Below are 14,338 nucleotides of genomic sequence, written 5' to 3'. Positions count from 1 at the left end.
GTTTTTGATTCTCACTGTCCCTTTAAAATTTATTTAGTGGGAACTTCTTCCCCTTGCCTGTTCATAACAACTTGGGAGGGTCTCATGACTTCATTCTCATGAGAAATAACAAGATACAGTCTCAAATTCAATTAAAATGTTTTAATGTCTTCTACGTTGTGGAATTTTTCTTTAAATTGTCTTAAAATAATTACTGAGTTGTCCAAAATAAAGAGAGAATTCAAAATAATTACTGAGTTGTACAGGTTAAAGAGGGAAGGAATTCTCATTAATGTGACATGGGGTTGAAGAAGAAACCAAATGGAAGAAGATGGTAGTCCAAAGTGGAATTAATTCTAGTGAGGAGAATTAATAGTCTTTTATTACTTAATATTCACTTTATACCAAGAATTACAGTAGACGTTATAGAGTTAAAGGTAGAAAAAAATACAAAGCTGTGTTTATCTTTTGGGTGTTTATTTTTCTCCCTATTTTACTAGGAAGATTCTTACATACTTATTAATCAGTATTTATTTGCCTTCTTCATTATTCAGTCTGATAAATAGTTTTATTCTTATTTAGTTCAGCACTATAGCCCTTCTACTTTATTTAACTAAATTCATTTGCTCAGTGTCACTCAAAGTGACATTATTTCCAGTATTATACTTTTGTTGATGCTGTTTCTTTTTCATGTGGATCAATTTCTTGACAGCCAAGCAATACCTATTTCTCCCCAAATTAAACAACAGATCTTATATGACTCTAGACAGATCTATTCAGATACTTTAAATTCCAATTATTTGGGAATTAACTCTTCTATTTTATGTTTTGTCTTTTGCTTCCTCTTAGCAAGCTCCTTCTGAATAGGGATGGTTTATTTGTGTATTTATTTCATTTGTTGCCTTCACAACAATGTTTTTCTAGTTCAGTATATTATACAGAGTTGCTTAAAGACATCTTTTTTAAAGAAATAACACTAACTTGATGCAGTGAATAACTAGTGCTCTTAGAAATATCTTTTATGCATGTGACTTCACAGACTATTACATGGGGTACAATGTGGTGAACATATTCATTCGCTGAAATAATACTAGGTTGATACGACAAGTAAGTAGCACTCTTAGAAAAATCTTTTGTACATGTCACTGGCATCCTTTTGAATTTTCTTTATCCAGTGTCTTCCCCGTATGCTTCATGACTATGCCTTATAATCCTCAGGCTTAAAAATTTTAGTAACACCTTAAGTCATTGAGAATTACATACTTGTGAACTTTTTGTTTGAGATAAGCTTAAAACTTGAAAACCAGGTAATTTTGTTCATTTTTTATACTTAGTTGCCTGTTCTTTCATTGCTAAAGAAAACAAAATATCTCCCTGTTTCAAAAGGTTAGTGTAGTAGTCTTCTCTTTTGTTTAGAGGATGACAAAACCGGGCGAAGGGGAAGAGATGACAGTGGAGCATTCACCTTTCATTCACTTCGTGGAGTTTACATGTAGCTAAAAAAGGAGCTCACAGTTGTGGTGGTTGAGGCATGGGCCTGAAGCATTAGTAGGTTATGCTTATCTGATTTTCTGAAGGGTATAATGAAGATTATTGTTAGGAAATATTAATTTTGCTTTTTTTGTGTGTGCTTTACAGACAGATGCCAGTGTCAAGGCAATATTTTCAAAAGTGATGGTTATTACAAGTAAGTTATTTCAAATATTACATGTAAAGTTTAAGGTTTAATTGAAATATTTCTATTTGATAATTTGAAGTGTTTCGTGGAGTTTAATTTTAGGCTATGATAATATAGGAAAAGAGTATAAAGTGTTTTTGATTTTTTTTTTCAACAGACAACTGAGCTTCAACTTTTTTTTTTTAAATTTTCATTTACTTTGCTAAACTGAAGTTTTCTTTTTCTTTTCTGTTGGTATGAGAAAGAACTGGAGAAAGGATTTATTACATAAATTTATTTTTGGGAATTCATTCAAATTATTGCATAAGCTTACTGTGAAAACTGAATTTGTGCTTTAGTGTTGCTTGCTCTAATGTGAATCTATTTGAAGCCAATTTCGTTCTAAGCCAGAAGTTAAAGTGTATACCTAATAATTACAGAAGAACTTCTTTGAAAAAAAAAATACTAATTTGCTTTTTTGCTTTCAGTGAAAATGTTATTTAATTGCATTTAACAGTAAATACAAAAAGGATTGTATAGCACATCTCTTTTGTTTGGTGCAAGGATTGATTGGATAAAGTAGCCGTTTTTGTAGAGCATTTGCTTTTCCTCCTGCTTTAGAGATCACTGTGTATAGTGTAGCACATGGACAAAGCGAGTATCAGGAACACCTGGAGGAACATTTCTATGGAGCTTCCACTTGGGAATAGTGAAGAGATCTATCTTAGATGGATTTCTGAGATGTTAACAAATGTTCCAAGATGTGTATGGAAGTAATGCTCAGATACTGAAGAGAACAGTAACCTAATTAACTGTGTTTTCGACTAAGTGATAGGTGTTTTAGCATGAGTAAGGTTTTAAGACCAAAGTATCTTTTAGTCTTGGGCAGATAAACATAAATTAGTTTTCAGTTTCTTTAGGTAACTTAAAGCAAGTGATTTTCTGTTGTTGCTTTTTAACACCTATTTCCTTGTTGTTTGGCCCTGGATACTATCTCGTAAAGGAGATCATCTGTATTTTTTCTATTTTTTAACCCTGTCTGTTTTCCCAAATTCTGTTCTGAGGAATCCTGGTATCCTGTAGGTGTTAATAGTATTGTTAGAAAAAAGGGTTTCATGGTCAAGTATTTTGTAGAATGCTGAATTAAAGGGTTTTTTTTGCTTCTTCCCTCCCTTCTCCCTCTCTCTGTCTTCCCCCCACTCCCCCGCCTCCCAATTCTGTTTGTTTCTTGAATGGTAGACCTTATTGTAGCCTTTAGTATGATGCCCATACATTATGGAGGGGTTGTAAAGTGACATCTTCCAAAATTATTTGAAGACAGTACAGTAGATTTTTTGTATTATAGAACTAGGAAAAGATCATACAGTCAAGTATTTATAATAAGGACACTTTGTTCTTATTATCCTCAGTGATCTAGCTAAGACTTTTAAAATGTAATTTCAAAGTTATATATAAACTTGAAGACTTCACTTACTGCATTTGTATTTTAAGATTTAGTTGAATTTCTACAATTTTTATTGTAGTCCATAGGTCTATATTATAATTTCTGTTATTAGAATAGCCTAGTGTGGTCCTTTGTAACAGTTGTGAGTAGCCACCCCCCACTCCCCCTCCAAAAGACACTAGGATCAACATTTTACTAGCTTTCATGTTTTGATACATCATTATATTAGGAGGGTGGTATAAAAATCTTTGATTCCACAAGGGTTTATCCTCTCTCATGCATTAATGGCATAACCAGTAGTAACACCCGAAACATTTTGCTCAGCATGTGTTATTGACTGACAGCATGTGTATGTGAATTATCTCTGGATGGGTTAACAAATAGTTTCTTAAAGGTAAATCTTACTGATCTGTTCTTATGAGTTACAAGAGAACAATGTACACAATGAGCTTAAGGAGACAATAATAAATTGGTATCATCAGGTTGACATTTAGTCCCCTTACATATTATAAGGGGTTATTTAGAAATAGTTCAGTCTCTCTCTACAAAGGTGTTCCTTCACAGTATTCTTGTTTCATATTTCTAGAAAGCAGAATTTTGTGAAAATTAACTATTGAAGTTGTTCCACAACTTCTAATTAAACTAAACTGAATTTGTAAATTAAGATTATTAATCAAAGTAATAAAAGAATGAAAAATGTAGATCCTTTATTATTTTGAGAAATTTCTAAAATGGTATTTTTACTGAATTTTAATTTATTGAAGGAAATTTGCCAGATCCTGGTAAGGCTCAGGATTTCATGAAGAAGTTCACACAGGTGTTGGAAGATGATGAGAAAATAAGAAAACAGTTAGAAGTACTTGTTAGTCCAACATGCTCCTGCAAGCAGGCTGAAGGCTGTGTGGTAAGGAGAGACATTGAAAAAGAGCTGATGTTTGGGGCCCCTGGGTGGCTCAGTTGGTTAAGTGTCAGACTCTTGATTTTGGCTCAGGTCATGACCTTAGGGTTGTGAGAGCTACCTCAGTGTTGGACTCCATGCTGGGTGTGGAGCCTGCTTAAGATTCTCTTTTCCTGTTTCCTTCTGTCCCTCCTCCTGACTGTGTGTGCTGTGCTCGCTCACTCTCACACCAAAAAAAAAAAAAAAAAGCCCCAAACACAAAAAACTAATGTTTGAAGAGCACCCAAACCTTTTTTGATTCCTTTTAGGAAATAATTTATATTCATTACATAAAATATGCATTATTTTACATAATATTCATTATGTAAAATTTTGACCCCCTTTCAAAACAAAATAACTTCTATTCATTTATGTGAATTTTGTATTCATTATGTGAAATTTATATTCATTATGTAAAATACTACAAAAATGGCAATAAACTATAACCCCTTTATAGAGACAATTACTGTTTAATATTATGTTATATATCTTCCAAAGTAAGATCATATACATACAGCATTGTACATTTTACTTATTTTTATTAGTCTTTTACCGTATTACTAGCAGTGGAATGTACCACTGATTCTAAGTATCATAATTATTGAACAGTCACTTAGATTTTTTTTTCTCAGTTTTTATTTAAAGACCATTTTAGTATTTTTATAGCCAGATAATTTTTTGCATTCTTGGTTATTTCTTTAGGATAGATTCAATATTGGCTTCTGTCATTATTGGAAAGAAGCAGAACTCCAAGGAAAACATAATTATTTTGGCAGGATTTGTATTCTTGGTTGCTAGTCATCTGACCATTTTTTCTTCTTGGGCATATTAGCCATTTATATATATATTTTTGTAAATAGTGTGTTTTTAATCTTTGCCTATTTTTCTGGAATGACATTTGTCTTTATCTGTTGATTTGTTAATCATGTATGTTAATTAAGCTGCAAATAATTTTCTTTCATTTGTAGTTTGCCCTTTCATTTTATTTATGATGTCCTTTACATACCATAGTTTTATTTTTATGTAGCTGAGTCTATCAGCAGACTCTTCAAGGCTTTTGCAATTTATGTCCTGCTTACAAAATTCCATTCTATTGCAAGTCAATGAAAATATTTACTAATATCAGTAGTTCTCAATCTGTTGCCCATGCATCTTCCAAGAGGCTTTCAAAAAAGAAAAAAAAGAAAAAACATGATTCTTGGCTCCACTCCACATTGACTAATCTCCACACTGAGGTCTTGGAATCTGTTGTTTTTAGCAAGCTTTCCTGATAACTCTACTCTCTGAAGTTTGTGTCCCCACTGAACCTGGTTTTATTCTTTTGTATTTGTTTTTATCATTTTGGAATGTTTGTGGCATAAGGTATGAGATAGGGATCTGTTTTTATTCAAAATATCTGTTCAGTTATTTCAACACAATATATTGAATAATCCATCCTTTTTCCTGTTAGTTGAAATGTTGCCTTTCTCATATGCAAAATGTTAGTTTGTTTTTCTGGACTCCTTCAGTTCCTATTGATTTGTTTATTCCAACACCAGTATTACATTGTTTTAATTACTTTAGATTCTTAGTATTTTAATGTGATGTAATTTTTTAAACATAATTTTGTAATATTTTAAAAAATCTGCTTTGCAGCGTGAAATAACTAAGAAGTTGGGCAACCCCAAACAGCCTACAAATCCTTTCCTGGAGATGATCAAGTTTCTCTTGGAGAGGATAGCACCTGTACACATAGATACTGAATCTATCAGGTATTTTTATCTAAAAATATTAAATTTTCATCACTGTTCATTCATGCTTTAGTCAGATGCTTTTGAGTACCTGCTATACACAGGCACTTACCTGTACAGATTTTTGTATATGTGAAATGGCTATATACTCATCTATATATCTGTATGTATATCTGTTCATTCATATGTGTGTGTATGTATATGTACACACTTGTTTCCATATATCTGTGTATATTTAATTTTTCTTATTTTAAGTATTATTTCATTTGGATGAGAAAATATCAGTTTAAGCCTAGTTTCTATCTGTTAACCAAGTATATCAGGAATTCCTCTTTTTAGTTAGCTTGCATAGTATAGGTAATACAATTTATAATTATACCCCCAGGAAAAGAAAATTAGGTGAATATGTTGTACAGCAGCATATGATGCATTTTCACAGGTATTTGAGACCTGAAAGTGTTATTTTTAAAACAACCGTCATTTCAGCTTTGATATAGATGACTTTGACATCTTGGAAAATGCTTTCTTTTTATGGCTGTATTCCCCTATGTAAAATGTTCTTTTTTTTAAACATTTTCCTAAAATGTTTCAACTAGTTGAAAAAATAAAGTGCTTACAGAATGTGTATATATATGTATATATACACACACACACACATATATATATATAACATCCTTGTTTACTGGTCATCAGTAGTATCTTTTAGAGATATATTAGAATCTAAATAATAATATCCTGTACCCAATAAACCCTTTTTCAGGATTTGTTTTGTTTAGGAGGGTAGAGGGTGTAGCTTTTGGGCTATGATTCCCTGCAGAGTAGGGAGACCCTGCTTTGGATACCCAGTAGTCACTTTGGACTCCTATTGCATTCAGTTTTCATTTGAAGAAGGGGCTCTGTGGATTGAAAAACAATATAAAACAAAAAATCAGAACCCTATGTATTAGTGTAAGGAAGACACTGAATCAGACTGAAACTCATTAATCCCATGCTTTCTCTATTCAGGGCAATGCTAGTTGGTATCGGCAAAGCACATTTTTTTACTTTTCATTAACCCATTGTCTGGCAATGGAATAAAGAGTTTTAATCAGGAGTTTATTCTATAGTTTCATAAAATTAATGCAAATAGTGTTCAGAGGACTGAAAGAGTCTTTCTCTAAAGGAATAGTATTTGACCTAAGAGGAAGGATGGATAAGATTTTGTTTTTACAGAGTTGGGAGAATGAATATTCTAGGTACTGAGATTAATGTAAACCAGGCTAACTGGACTGGAAAAGACAAGGATATTTAGAAAATGGTGACCATGGGAAGATATAAAAGTGTTATGAGATAAAGCGAAAAAAGTAGTTGAGGTCAGATTGTGGAAAGCTTTTAAGGTCTAATGTTAGGGCTTTTACTGTATTCTTCAGTCTGTTGAGAACCCTGAATGCATAATGATGGGTAGGAGGAGGGAAGTAGAATGGATAGACTGTTGAGGTGTTACAGATTGTCTCTGGATGCTGGTAGTGGGATGGAAAGGGAAGATTATATTTGAGGAATGTTTTAGTAGATGGGTTATCTTACTGGAAATGGGGAATAAAGTTGATGAGGAGTCAGAAGTAAAAGAGCTGAAGTCCAAATGATGAAGCACATAGTAATACTTGGGAAAGAATTAAGGGAACTGATGTGCTCTTATTTGGGCATGACAAACAATTAAAAAATCAAGGCAAATTGAGCTTAATGTGAAACTGTGAGAATGGATTTGTTCCCTGGGCATGAGATCGTGTAGAAAGTAGTAAAAAGATTAAAAGATCATGGACAGAACCTTGGAATTTTGTTTTTCAACAATAGAAAAATTACAGGAGTATAAGAACACCAGGTTATTGTAGTGTTTTGAAAGTTTAAGATGGAGAAAGTTTTAACGAGTAATGTGTACTATGAACAGTCAGACTGAAATTTTTGTCTTTATCATCAGTAGTTTGTAGTGATATAGAAAGTATGTCAAAACATAAATAATAGTAACAGGTAGTAGCAGTTAGTCCTTATAAAGTACTTGGAATGATTCCAAATGTTTTACATGTTTGCTCATTTACCTCTTAACCTTGTGAGACAAGAAATGTTACTATTCCCAATTTACAGATAAGGAACAGTGAGTTACACAAATGTTGAATAACTTTTCCACTGCTAAGAAGTGGTGAATGGCATTGAAACCCAGGAAGTCTGGCTCCAGAGCTCTCCTGTTTAACCACCACAGTATTAAACTAGGTCTCCAGAAAGATTCCACTCTTAGTCCCTTGTACCAGTAGTCAATGTTCAGGTCACCTAACTCTCCCTGATAGTGGTTATTAACCTTTTCAGCCCTTGCCATTTCACAAGTAAATGGTGATACTCTTTTTAAAAAAATAACAGTGTGTCACTAATAAAGTTGAATATTTTTCTTCCCCATATATTTCTTGGTTAATTGTTTTTTTAAAAAATTTTCCTATGAGGGGCTTGGAGGACTTGTCTTTTTCTTATTGAATGTAAGAATGCTTTATAAAATAAAGGGAGGCCTGGGTGGCTCAGTCAGTGTTACGTATCTGCCTTCAGCTCAGATCATGATCCCAGGGTCCTTGGATTGAGTCCCACATCATGCTCCTTTCTCAGTGGGGAGCCTGCTTCTCCCTCTGCCTGCCACTCCCCCTGCTTGTGTGTGCTTGCTCTTTCTCTCTCTGTCTCTGTCTCTGACAAATAAATAAATTAATACATCTTAAAAAAAATCCTTTATTAAATAAGGCTATTAATCTAGTTCAGTTGCCTTTTAAATTTGTATAAATATATAATAAATACTATTAAATCTATCAGTTATTTCCTTTATGATTTTTCTGCCTTTCCTTTCATACTAGGTGGTTATTTTTTTTCCACTTAAATCTTTAATTAGTTTGGAATTCATTTTAGTGTAAGACGGAAGTAGATATCCATTCGTTTTTAAAAAAGCATATCGAAGCTAGTTATATCAACTCCATTTATTGAAAAATTCTTCCCAGTTAATTTGTAATTATTTCCTTACTATCATATAAATTCTTGTGTGGTTTGGATGCTTACTGAATATTTGCTTTGGTTCATTTTTCTTTTGAGGTGTTAATGAAACATTTTTATTTTGTTGAGAAAGTTCTTTGGTTAATTGTTGGTTAATTTCATCCTTCTCCCTCCCGCTAAAATTAATTGGCTGCTCCCAAACGTTAATTGATTTTTCCAGTTGAACCATAGAATGCATCTGTTGAATCTTGTCCCATACCAAGTTGTGTTCCCCTAATAACATTTGGAGATTTAGTGAAAAAATGTCATGACTTGTCTGGATTTAATTCAAATCTTGTGTTCCCCTTCATGTAATTGTAGAGTTTACACATAGATTCTGTGCATGTAAAACTTATTTTATAATTTTAATTTGTCATTGTGAATAGATTTTTCCCCTCTCTGTATTCTTTGGGTGGTTTTGGCTGATATAGAAAAGCACTATTGATTTTTTTGTGTTTTGTTGGTATCACTTCACTGAACTAGTGTTTTTTTTAATAGTTTTTCAGTTGATTAATTTTGGTTTTACAGGTTAATGCTTTTTCTCACAGATTTTTATATGACTGGCTCCTGTTCTTTGGTTATTAGCTCAGTTGTATCTCTTCAGACATTCCTTTTCTAGCTAAAGAATTTCACTTCTTGTTTTTGCCTACTTTGTAGTCATTATTGTTCCCTGATTATATTTTTTAAGTATTTGCTTACTAATTTTTGGCCTTCCCTCACCAGATTTGAGAGCTTCATTCATGCTTTTTGTCATGGGAGAAAATAATGAAAATATTTTCTAAATATTTAAATATTATTTGGGATAGTTGGAGCTATGACAGTTGATTAATCAAGAAAAATGGGCAGAAAAGAAGAAAACATTCTCAAAGATATCTGCTGCTAAAGTGTCTGATAAATTTAAGAGGACCCTGCAAGGGAGACAGATATGTTTGACTCCTAGCTTGATCTTCAGTTTGAGTTCATGATATTTTTGTAGAAACATAGAACAACTAAACATTTTAAGAACATTGAATAGTTGAATTTTCCTGCATTTAATACATATGCTATGTCTCTAACGATGGTGTATGTTATTTATTTTTTATAAAAAGAACAAATATTTAAAAGTGTGAATGACTATTTTAGATAATTGGTATCAAATTATAAGTGTTTATTTTAAAACAACCTAGATATGTTTTTAGAAGAAAATTTCAAAGCATATTGTTTCCTTTTTATCTATTCTAATTTCTAGTGAAGTTTTATTATATATCTGTTATCTAGGTATTTTGACACTTTTCAGGAACAGACCTGTGTGTTTTTGGCTCTCACACCAGTGCCTGACACTTAGTATTATTTGATAAATATTTTGAAACTGCTTAATGTTGCCATTTATTCCTTATTTCAGTATGCTTGTTCTATTTACTCAAGCAGTAATGAATTTCATATTATTAGAAAACACCTATTCATGTGTTTGGGCATAATTCTTCCATGGAAAATACAAGAATAAAAATATAGGTAGCATTAATAAACAGGCGTGACTCAGTTGTTAAGCATTCGGCTCAGGTCATGATCCCAGGGTCCTGGGATCAAGCCCTGCATTGGGCTCCCTGCTTGGCAGGAAGCCTGCTTCTCCCTCTCCCACTCCCCCTGCTTGCATTTCCTCTCTTGCTGGGTCTCTCTCTGTCAAATAAATAAATAAAATCTTCAAAAAAAAAAATAGCAAATCACATAATATGTGGACTTCATTTGAATGGACGGGAAAAATGCTGTTTTTGAAAAGAAGTATCTTAAAATACCTATTATAATTTTTTGTTTTGCCGTGATGTTTGGGAAACAACTTTGTCAAATTTTTATGTGTTTGGATGTGGTATATATAGAAAATATTCATGATTATTTTTCTTAGACATCAGTAATAAAGAACAGTTGAAAATATGACAATTTTTTTTGTCATACTTCAGTGCTCTTATTAAGCAAGTGAATAAATCAATAGATGGAACAGCAGATGATGAAGATGAGGGTGTTCCAACTGATCAAGCCATCAGGGCAGGTCTTGAACTGCTTAAGGTAAATATGCTATGGTGAAATTAAGTGCCGATTAGATAACTGTTTAACATACATGCACTATATATTTTTTATTCTTGAGATTTGCTTCTTAAGGTTTTATAGAAACAAGTAAAATTTTCTCAATCATTTTAGGTAATTTAGGAATTGCACATTTTCTCTAACATGTAAGCTAAATATTTTCAGGTTTAAACTATATTCTATAGCCTACCTATATTAGTATTACATTACATTAGTACATTACATTACATTACTAGTAGTATTACATTAGTATTATATTAAAATAGTGGACCATAGGGGTGCCTGGGTGGTTCAGTCGTTAAGTGTCTGCCTTTGGCTCAGGTCATGATCCCAGGGTCCTGGGATTGAGCCCCACATCGGGCTCCCTGCTCAGCGGGAAACCTGCTTCTCTCTCTCCCTCTGCTGCTCTCTTGCTTGTGTTCCGTCTCTTGCTATGTCTCTCTCTGTCAAATAAATAAATAAAATCTTTACCAAAAAATTTAAAAAAAAATTAGTGGACTATAATTTGAAGTCTTCATTAGTGAGCAAAGAAAGTGCTAGCCCTACCAAACATGGAGCCAAATTCTTCCTAAAACTTCATTTTATCTTTTGTTATCTAAAATATACTGCTGCCTTTTACTTATTATAAAAATATCAGCTAATTATTGACAACTTAGAAAATATAAAATTATAAAGAAGAAAACATTCATAAGCCTATCACACATAAACATTCCTTTTATTTTCCTTTTAATCTTGAAGAAAACGCACACTTATGTAGTTGAGATCAGACTGAATATATACAATTTTGTATCTTGACTATTTTCCCTTATTAAATTATAAACACTTTTACCAGTGTTTTTTAAGGAAGTGTTTTAAGAGTGTCAAAAAACAGATCTGATTTATGGCTGTCATTTATTAGATGGATGCTTTTGGGCAAGTTCATTGCCTCTATTTCCGCATCTGTATTAGAGATAATAATAGCCCTTATCTCACAGAGGACTTAATTAAGTCATGTACATAAGTTTCCAAGCACAGTATCTGACTCATAGTAAAAATATAAAAAACATTATTTTTTGAAATGGTGATTAGTCCACTTTTGCAGTGGCCATAGAGTTCCCAACTATTTCCCTTGATATTTAGATTTTTCTAATTTTATTCTTCTTATAATGATACAAGGATAAATATATCAAAGATCCCTTGCTGATGTCTTCTTTTTTTAAATACTGGAACATAAAGAGAATAATTTTCAATTTCCCATTGGATTTGTAGGTGTTCACAATGGTTAGATAAGCTATCTACGTGATCTCCTGCTACCCGATGTCGTCTCAGCCTGCTACTTCTCTGCCATCTTGACTCCTCCCCGAGAATAATTTTCAAAAAGTTTAGATGTATATAATTAATAAAATTCCTTTACAGAAAAATTATACCCATATATAATTCAGTTAGCAGTGAATGAAGGTGCCTATCCTATCTTCACGAACATAGAATATTGTAAATCTCAATGAGATTTTCTAATCTGATAAATAAAAATAATGTTTTTATTCGTGTAGTTATTGCAGTGAGGTATAATCATTAGTGTTTTTCCTATGGTGAATTCATTATTTTTATCCTGTTTGTTTTCTCTCTCTCTTTTTTAATCTTGTGTTCATTTTCTACTGACATCTCAGTTTTTTTGTTTTTTAACTGATTTGAATTTTTTTGTTCTCCTTTTTTATAGGACATATTTGATATATATTATAGAATACATTTTGTTTTTTATGTAAGTTATAAGGTACAGTAATAAGGTGAATACAGTGAAAAGTAAATAAGATGCTGACTCAAATAGAGTACTAACGATACTGTTGAAGTTCCCTGAGTAGTTTTTTTCCGTGATTCACTTCCCCCAGGTATAATTGTTCTGAATTGTTCTGTTATTTGGGGTTTATTATTCATTCTCTTATTGTCCGTTTTTTATCATCTGTGTCTATCTCTGTATCCCTAAGTAACATCACTTATTTTTCTTGTTTCTGAATCTTACAAATACAGCATTATACTTAATGTATTTTTCTCCTGCTTGCTTGTTTTTACAAGCGGGGAGCCTGCTTCTCCCTCTCTCTCTGCCTGCCTCTCTGCCTACTTGTGATCTCTATCAAATTAAAAAAAAAAAAAATCTTTAAAATATAACCCATCTGAAATATATTTTGAAAGTATATATCGTGGGGGAGGATCTAATTGGATTGTCTCCAAATAGCTGTGTATTTTTATCAGAGACTATTTATTAAAAATCCCATCTATTTTCATTTTCTGTTCCTTCTTTATATTACTCTATGTAATCCAAGTTCTTATATATGCTTGGACTAAAAAGTTTTACTTTTTCTGTTTTGTTTCTTCTGATGTTAGTACCATGTTGATTTGGTAATGGTAACAGGTGTAAATGTTACGATATCTTTTATGATCTGTTGTTTTACCCTCTTTTCTGGAGAACTTTTTTCCAAAAATGTTATTAGTCTCTTCTAATAGTCTCTTCTATTAGTCTCTTCTCTCTCTTTATTTAGAAGACTAGAGCTATTTTGTTAAATTCCCTCTCCTCCTTTGTTAAATTCTCCTTTGTTAAATTCTATTCTCATCCTCCTCCAAAAAACCCAAACATTAACCAAAATCTAAATTATTTTGAGTAGAATTATATTGAGTAATTTAATTTTGAAAGAAAGGACTTTGTTAGATCATGCAGTCTTCCTACACTGGAACATATCTGGTACATGTTTAAGTTTTAAATTTGTAGTGCTTTCATGTACTTATTAGCATAATTCTTTTTATATTTACTTTGAGTATTTCCAGTATGTAATATTTTGGATTTATATTGTAAAAATGAAAAAGGCTTACAGATCATTTTTGTGACTCATTTTTTAAGGTACTTTCATTTACACATCCCATCTCGTTTCATTCTGCTGAAACATTTGAATCTCTCCTGGCTTGTCTGAAAATGGATGATGAAAAAGTAGCAGAAGCTGCACTCCAAATTTTTAAAAACACAGGAAGCAAAATTGAAGAAGATTTCCCACATATCAGATCGTAAGTTTATTCTGGTAAATAATTTAGAAAACGGACAAATAATTTACTGTTTCTTGATTTATGTAATAGTTGGAATCTTTTAAGTTTTGAGGAAATTGTGTCTCAGTTATCTTAAGTTTATACCATTCAGTTTAGATTCTCATTTTCTGGGGGGATAGCACTGATTGGTATTTTAGAGGTATTCATGAAAATGTGGAGCAAACATGGCATTTCTTTCTGAAGCATTGATTTTGCTTAAATATTTTAATGAAAACAATTTTATAGTAAAACATTCTCTTGATGTAGTGTGGCATAGAATCAATAACTAATGTGAATTTAAGGTCTAATGGTAAATTTCAAGGGAGTTTCAGCAGGTCTGTGCATAGGACTCTTCACTATACTCTGTGATTAAAGGTATTGAATTGAACATTTTCAGAAGCAGTGCTTTATTTGACTCAGGGAAGCATGGAATAAACATCCATACAGCA

General features: G+C 32.2%; 1 protein-coding gene across 2 annotated transcripts in view; it reads left to right on the top strand.

Moving 5' to 3' along the window:
* PDS5B (PDS5 cohesin associated factor B) overlaps positions 1 to 14,338 on the top strand; it is a 195,303-nt gene that overhangs the window by 116,202 nt on the left and 64,763 nt on the right. For both annotated transcript variants that reach the window (XM_080799689.1, XM_080799688.1), the window contains exons 15-19: positions 1,618 to 1,666; positions 3,845 to 3,984; positions 5,653 to 5,768; positions 10,718 to 10,823; positions 13,711 to 13,871. In XM_080799689.1, coding sequence (XP_080655815.1) covers positions 1,618 to 1,666; positions 3,845 to 3,984; positions 5,653 to 5,768; positions 10,718 to 10,823; positions 13,711 to 13,871 — 572 coding nt within the window. The remainder of the gene's footprint in view (positions 1 to 1,617; positions 1,667 to 3,844; positions 3,985 to 5,652; positions 5,769 to 10,717; positions 10,824 to 13,710; positions 13,872 to 14,338) is intronic.

This window comes from Martes martes (genome assembly GCF_963455335.1).
Source record: "Martes martes genome assembly, chromosome: 3".
NCBI classification, from domain to species: Eukaryota; Metazoa; Chordata; class Mammalia; order Carnivora; family Mustelidae; genus Martes; species Martes martes.
The sequence above is the reverse complement of the archived record's forward strand: the minus strand, read 5'-3'. Positions and strand labels throughout refer to the sequence as shown.